This window comes from Vombatus ursinus, unplaced genomic scaffold (genome assembly GCF_900497805.2).
Source record: "Vombatus ursinus unplaced genomic scaffold, bare-nosed wombat genome assembly UNPS02014812.1, whole genome shotgun sequence".
NCBI lineage: Eukaryota > Metazoa > Chordata > Mammalia > Diprotodontia > Vombatidae > Vombatus > Vombatus ursinus.
In genome coordinates, this window is record NW_020954590.1 from 11523224 (window position 1) to 11531071 (window position 7848).

The 7848-nt window shown below is 35.9% G+C and overlaps 1 protein-coding gene across 1 annotated transcript in view; it reads right to left on the reverse strand.

Annotated features, from left to right (window-relative positions):
• Positions 1–1225: 1225 nt before the first annotated feature.
• The window catches only part of LOC114053700 (armadillo repeat-containing protein 1), a 90347-nt gene continuing 83724 nt past the window's right edge, over positions 1226–7848 (reverse strand). Inside the window, exons 5-7 of the mRNA XM_027876821.1 lie at positions 5722–5838; positions 4664–4738; positions 1226–3393 (exon numbers count right to left, since the gene is read on the reverse strand). Of these exons, the coding sequence (XP_027732622.1) occupies positions 3202–3393; positions 4664–4738; positions 5722–5838 (384 nt within the window). The 3' untranslated portion in view covers positions 1226–3201. The remainder of the gene's footprint in view (positions 3394–4663; positions 4739–5721; positions 5839–7848) is intronic.

The following is a 7848-nucleotide window of genomic DNA, read 5'->3' on the forward strand; positions in this document are numbered from 1 at the left end:
ACTGATAAAGTCTGGATGCAGACTGGAGCATACTGTTTAAACTTTCTTTATGTTCCTTACTTTTTATATTTTTGGGGTTTTTTGTTTTGTTTGTTTTTTTGGGGTTTTTTTTTTTTTTGCAATGTGGCTAATATGGAAATGTTTTACATGACTTCACATGTATAAATTGCTATTATATTGCTTGCCTTCTTAATGAGTGGGAGAGAGTATGGAGGGAGACAGAAAATTTGGAACTAAAAATTTTTTTTAATGTTCAAAATAAAGAAAAATCAAAGGAAAAAGTAGAAACACGGGATTTGATGTAATAAGAGATTTATGAAGTACATGGCTAGAGATATATGGGAAAGAAGCTTGAGCAGAACTTAAAGATTTTGGGAAAGCGTTAAATTCCTGAGAGTGGATACATTCTCTAAGGAAGACAATGTTAAGTTAGGACAGTAGGCCAGACGACTCTGAGTCGGATATTAAGAGGTTAACAAACAATTTGTGACAGAACTAGGAAAACAATGTTAATGTAGTGTCATTGTGAGCAAGGAAAGAGAGAATCAAAAACAAAGGGATGGCCAAATATATCAAATTTGGGACATTATTAAAACAATCATTTTTGGTATCTCATTTTCTTGTAACAATTCTGGGACTCTCAGAGTACACTAAAGATATTACGTTACATCACATCCTAAGGAGGGGCAGGTATTACCCCTAGTTTGCAAAAAGAGAAACTTTTTATTAAATTTTTATTAAAATAAAAATTTATTAAATTCTTATAAAGGGATTTATCTAATATTATTTATAAAGTAATCATTAATTCCAGAAAGAAAAATTATGATTCCTTTGTTTTGAGTGACTTATCCATTTGATATGAAATGTATAAATATTCTTAATTCATGTTCACTTATGCTGCTTCAAAAAAGAGAAGGGGGAGTTTGAAATAAGGGTTAGCTGCCTGTGAAAGACTGTTACCAACGAAAGAGAGCTATTTTCATTTCTATCTCTGTTGTACCTCTCCTAGAAGTACAAAGTGATCAATTTAAAGGCATGTTAAAATATCAGGTGGAAAAAAAAAGCTTTTAAAAAGTTATAAAATTTAACAAGATGTGAATAGAAATCAGTAATGTTTATGTTCACAAAATACAGAAACTTCAATTACTTCACTTTTAGTTATGTTACTTTTTATTATTTTACAATATATTTCAAAAAAAAAAAAAGAAAGAAAAAAGAAATGCCTTACAGATACCTTAACTGTTCTACAAGATCTGCAACACTAGCAAAAGAAGCATACTTCGAATTTAAACACACAAACATCAAAACTGCAATACCTACTTGTACTTGAACCATTACTATCAAAGGGATGTCATTATTTAACAAGTAGATGTAATGCAAAATAAAATGCAAACAGTTGCTAATACAGAAAAGTAAACTTTGCATTCATGGCTACAGAAAGGATGATTTTAAAAAAAATACATCTGGTATTGTAACATTCTAGGCAGCAAGTTGTAATACATATTTAAAGCAATACATGCTCCTCAAAGCTTGTATTTTCAGCCTGTGCGTGTCACCTGAATCAAAGACTAGATACACTTAAAAAAAAAACCAAAACACCCCACAAACAACTAGTCTGCAAATATGTCCCTCTCTCCTCCAGAAAGCCACAATTCAAATGAATGATGAATTCAAGACTTTCATTAGTGGTATTAATTTCACAATAATTTCCCTCTCATAATGCTGAATGTTTTTACTTGTTAGGAAGAAGAGGCTTTCTAGGCTAAATTTTCACTGTATTTCAAAGTAATAAGAGTTGCGAATGTTGCCAGAAAGACAGCATCTTCAACCACTTCATATTGGTTTTCAATTACAACAACATTGAAGTTTGTCAGTCATACTCCCAGAGAGCATTGTTCTTAGTTTCCAAATAGTTCAGAAGCTTGAGCATTGTGCACGTCTTACATCAAATTTACAAAAACAAAACAAATCTTACCTTTGCCAAAATTGTTTTTAAAACTGACCAGATGTGATGAGACAAGATTAAAGGGCCGAAGACATTCTTCAACAAAAGCTACTTTTGTCTATAAATGGTAGTAACTGTTTGGATTCTTCCCTCACTCCCTCCCTCAACCCTACCCTGTATAATAATACCTACTGCTGCATGTGCATGAGAAATTCAAAAGAGGTGATTTAAGGAAACATCTGCTGAATGGACACTTGCCAAGCAACTGATGCTTAAGTTCAGAATCTACTGCAGGGGCACTGGGGCATAATAGACATTCATTCCATTGTGCTGTTTTTCAAGTTCACATCAGCTTTAACTACCATTATTTTTGCTAGTAGGAGATAATGTACAATTACAAACTAAGAACTATAAGCCACTTCCTGCTTAAGGTAAGACTATACTGGACATCACTTGAGCAAATTATAACTTTCCAGATCTGATTTGAGCCTGACTAAATAGCAGTCAAAGTCAACTATATGCCATTGCACACAGTTAAATATTCTTTGAAAGCAGTATAACCAACAACACAATCACAATTTCTTCTACTCAATTCTTTGTCAATCATACAAAATACCAATGTTCTGGGAGTAACAAAATAATTTAAAATATATTCTAGGGATTACTGTGTTCAAATAGATAAATTCTAAATCAGAAAATGCTACAGAAAATTAAGCCTTTGCAAAGATGGTTGGCAAAACAAAAGGGATGGAAAAAGGGGAGGTATATTTTCAGGTATTTTATTTTGCAGGTATATTTTCCTCTGGCTTCCTGGTAAAGAGTAACAAAATGAACATCCTTCATTAGAAACAAAGAAGCCCATCCCGCCCAGCCACACTCCTCCCCTCCAAAAAAAAATAAAAGGTTTAATGACTCAGGTACAACTTGGGATAAAAAAAATTACCCTGCAAACAAAGTCCTGAGACTTGAGTTGAGAATTTGCCTAATCACATGTTGCATGTGAAGTAAAATTTAAAGCTGCATATGCATAAAAGTTTGGTTTTAATAGTGGACCCATATACGTATATTTTTTAAGTGAGGCAATAAAACATAGGAAAACACAACCAAGAAATACCCTCCAAAAATGCAGCATACGTAATTATGTAATCTAAAAACTTTTCATGATAACTTATTGCAAATTGCACTTGACAGTTCACCACACCAATGGAAAACTGGCCCCTTGTTGGTTCACACAGTCCTTGAGCCTCAAATTTAAGTCACCAGTAAAAGGAACGTGATAAAAAGTTTGCAGCTGTGCTCAACCAGCTGGCTCCACCTTCTGGGTGTGACCCAACTCGAGACACTGCTTTATCTTGTTCCTTTATAGGACTTTCATCCTCCGGCAGATAGTCAGGTAGATCTGTATTCTGTTCTACTTCTACAGGAGTATCTTGGAATGGGACCAGCATCTAATAAATAGAAAATGTAAAAAAAAAAAAATCAACACAGATGAATTATGTGATTTAAAATTATTCTTTATGAATTGTCTATTTTATTGCTAGACTCTTAAAAGTCTATAAAAACTGACATAAAAAGTACAAATATGGTGCCACTGATAATATGGGGCCATCACAGAATCAAAGAATGTAACTGAAACAATTTTAAGAAGCAATCTAATACATACCCTTTATTTTATAGATGAGAAAACAGAGGTCTGAATAGGTAAAGTAACTTGCCTAAAACTATAGAAATTTAGTTATTTAGAAAATGATAGCCAAGCTCTAACTAGAACCCTTAGCCTCAACAATTTGCTTTTACTACATCAGGCTGTCTCACAGTGATACAAAAAGAACAATGAATGAAACAGAGCCCAGTAGCCTGTCGCAGCCTGAAACTGGAAGGAACAGAATTTAGATCTTGCTGGTTTCTATCTCCTAAGGCCCAGGGGCAAAGCCTTCTTTGTCCCACCCAAAGCCATGGTGCTGCTGCTGCAGTAGGTGGCTACTGCTGTAAAGAAAGGACACTCCCAGCTGGCCTCTGGTGAACTCTGACAGCTTATGGGCAACTACTAGGGGTACAATGCACCTCCAACCACCACACAGTGGAAGCGGCAGACAGGGAGTTGTGGCAGCTACATCCCCAGCCTGCTGTCATCTGGAAAGGCAAAAGCTGACTTACCTAGTTGTCATCTTCTAGCTTTAGATTAACAAAAATCAATTTACACAAGCCAACATGCAGAAATACAGTGGTAACAAACCTGTTCTGGAAACACATGAGTAGAAAACTCCTACTGATGTTTCCCCTTACACTTCTCCTAACAAGAACAGGTTCTAATATTATAAGAGGAATTCACAGATATCACATAAAATCTGAAAACTTTCAGCCACAAAGGACATAACGAAGGTAAGACTCCAACTCTAGAGAAGCCCTCCCTACATCTGTTATTTCTTCACTCTTAAGAAATATGCTTCATAGGGGCTGCTAGGTGGTGCAGTGGATAGAGCACTGGCCCTGAAGTCAGGAGGACCTGAGTTCAAATCCAACCTCAGACCAAACACTTGACACTTATTAGCTGTGTGACCCTGAGCAAGTCACTTAACCCCAATTGCCTTTAAAAAATATATATATGCTTTAATTGAAAAGTCTTATTTGTACTGGAAATACAGAAACTCCCCGGCTATAAGGAACCAAGAAAGGATCAAAATTTGACAGAGATTTAAAATTAAGATAGTGTCTTACTTCTTCTCCTGTTTCACTTTTCACAACTTGCTGTGCTTTCATAACTTTGGTTGATGCTATTGCTGTTGCCAAAGCCTAGGTCAGCATAAAACAAGAAAAAAGAAATATATTTAGTAGTGATTTTGCAACTGACAATTTTTAAAGGCTTCAGAACTGATTAACAAAATCAGTTAAAAAGCGAGACTATAACAAGAGTAAATATGGTTAGCAGTAGAACTTTTGGAAACTGATGATGAAAATCCAATACATGTTAGGCACTGGGTAAATCTACTGCCTGTAAAGAGCTTGCATTCTATCAGTACATAAATAAGTCTCTACAAAATAAATACAAAGTAAATTTGGAGGGAGAGGGCACTAGTCACTAGGGAGAACAGAAAAGGCTTCATGGACATGTCACCTGAGCAGAGTCTGGACAGAAACGAGGGATTCTAAAAGGTGGGGGTGAGGTTGCACGGCATTCCAAGCAAGGGGAACCAACAGGGCATGCCAAGAGTGAGGACGTGAGTATCAAGAGTACAGGACAGTTCTCTTTTCAGGACAGCTAGTGTGTGGGAAAGGAAGTAATGTGGAATATAGTTGGAAAGGTAAAGAACCTGGCTGCGAAGGGCTTTAAAAGCTAAACAGTGGAGGTTTTATTTTACCCTAGAGGCAACAGGGAGTTATTAGAGTTTACTGGGTACAAGAGACACTTGGCCAGACTTGCACTCCAGGGAAAATCACTTTGGAAGCTAAATGAAGACTGGCCCTGAAGAAAAAAGAGACCTGGGGCAGGGAAACTGATTTACAAGGTTACTGCCAAGAGTCCAGTTGAAAGGTGAATCAAGGCCTGAACTAGGCAGGGTGGTCACAATGAGGGTAGAGATGAATGTAAGAGATTTTGTCAAGGTAGAAATGACAAGGTTTGGCAACTATTTAGATATATGGATAACAAGGTTGTGAACCTGGATGACTGGAAGGATGGATGCACTCTAGTCAACAATAGGAAAGCTGGGAAAGGATGTGAGTTTGGGGAAAGAGAAATCCAGTTTTGAGAATGCTGAATATTTTAAATCACCTACCTCTGCTTTCAAATCCGAACGTATTCGTACAACACATCTCTGAACAGCCATTTGAAATGTAAAACTAATAACTCCTTTAATTTTCAACAAGGCCTCTTCACAAAGATTTCTCCGAGACTGAAAAAAGGGAAAAAAATAATTAAATCAAAGAAAAGAACACTTAAAAGGAAAAAATTCTTAATGGCACAATGAATGAATTATTCTACTCTGCAAATAAAAGAAACAAATACGCTCCTACTTATGTACTAACATTTAGTTTTGAAGGGAATCCTATGAGAAAGAAGTCAGGCAATTTTTATAGCAATCTAAGAGTTACCAGAATGGAAATAAGTACAAATGAAGAGTACAGTGTTCAAAAGCAGGAAATGTATTTCCCCCCATATGATCAGTGAATAGAATTGGCTAACTGACTAGAGTTAGCATTAAATGAGCAGCTTGCGTTCAAATGTTCAAACTGTTTCTTAACAATCTTGGGATTTGAAACGACTAAAAGAATCAAAGCATATTTGTTAAAATGCCTCATCTGTGGTAGTACACTCTCAGAAGTCAGCAATTACCTCCTTTTTTTTTTAAGTTACCTCCTTCTTGATAAAGCAAACGGCTTGTAATTTCTCCAACTTTTCAATATCTGACAGTACTGATCAACTCCTCCCTGAAGTTCTCATCTACCATAGTTTCTGTGACATCACATTCTGACTTGGCTTCCTCTTCCTGTCCTCTAGTTAGAGCCCCCCAAGACTCATTCCGCAGCTCCTTGTTCTCTTTACCATTTCTAATTCTGATCTGGCTTCCTCTTCCTGTCCTCTAGTTAGAGCCCCCCAAGACTCATTCCGCAGCTCCTTGTTCTCTTTACCATTTCTAATTCTGAAAGCCAATTCATTGTCATTCCCTATGAAGATGACTCCCAAATGTATACCTCCTTCATTTTGTATGGCCACTCAACTACTAAGACATGGCATTTTTTCCTATGAAATAACATACTGTCCCCTCCCTTTCAATAGGTACTATCTTCTTCCCTCCACAATCAAACACACAGAATACAACAGTGAGCAGGTATTTAGGGTACTGTACCTGTAAACTGGATCATTACAGAAAGGATCGGGGCAGCCATTATCTATGTGTGAACAAACAGTACCTAGTCTTCACTCATCCACAAGATTTCAAGTATTTTTTACAAGGGGAAAGCCAACCAAGGTGTATGGTCATATGCCTACTTCTCCCTCTATATCATGGAACTTGGAACTTTGATTACAACTTGGCTCACTTTAAAGACAGGTATGTCGACAGAACTCACTTAGTCACTATTTTGTTGGATTCATTAAAGCATCTCAGTTACCCACTACTCTCAATGTTTTTTGCTCTTGGATAGCATTAAATTCTCTCAAAGCTTGATATTTCCAAAGGAGAGACTCTGGTATAATTGTTAAGAACCTAATAACTACATTCTGTTTTGATTTAGAGAAAGAACACCTAATAATCTCATTTCGGAAAACTTATCTGCTTTTTTTCTTCATCACTGTTAAGTTCGTTATACAAACAACATCCAACTATCATGATATAATTTTACTGTCAAATTCAAAAACAAAAATCTTTCCTTGATAAATGCTATATAAAAATGCCTAAACATTTTCTATACTACCAATTAAATTTGAGTAGGATGAACATGTTAACAAAAGCAGGCTAAATAGTACTAATTCAATTAATCCTTCTCCTATGTGATAGTTCAGTATTCACAGCAACTTCACATTTTATTAACATAGGATACTTTTTCTAAGTGTGTTCAACCACCTTCTCAGATAAATGGGAATAATGTTACCACTTCTGATTAAGCCAGAATTTTAGCTTTATTTTTAAATAAAACACCTAGGGCTGAACAATAGTGTTAACTTGCTCAAGTGCCAACTTAAAAACATATATGCTTAGAGCCTACTATGTTTAAGGTATTATGTTAAACGTTGTAGAGAACACCAAGGTGAATAGGAAGACCCTGACCTCAAGAAACTTTCAACTTCATAGGAAGCTAACAAATATATACAATTTAAAACAAAATAATGCCATTCTATTAATGGATGTGGAAAAACACACACACACACACACACACACACACACACACACACACACACACAC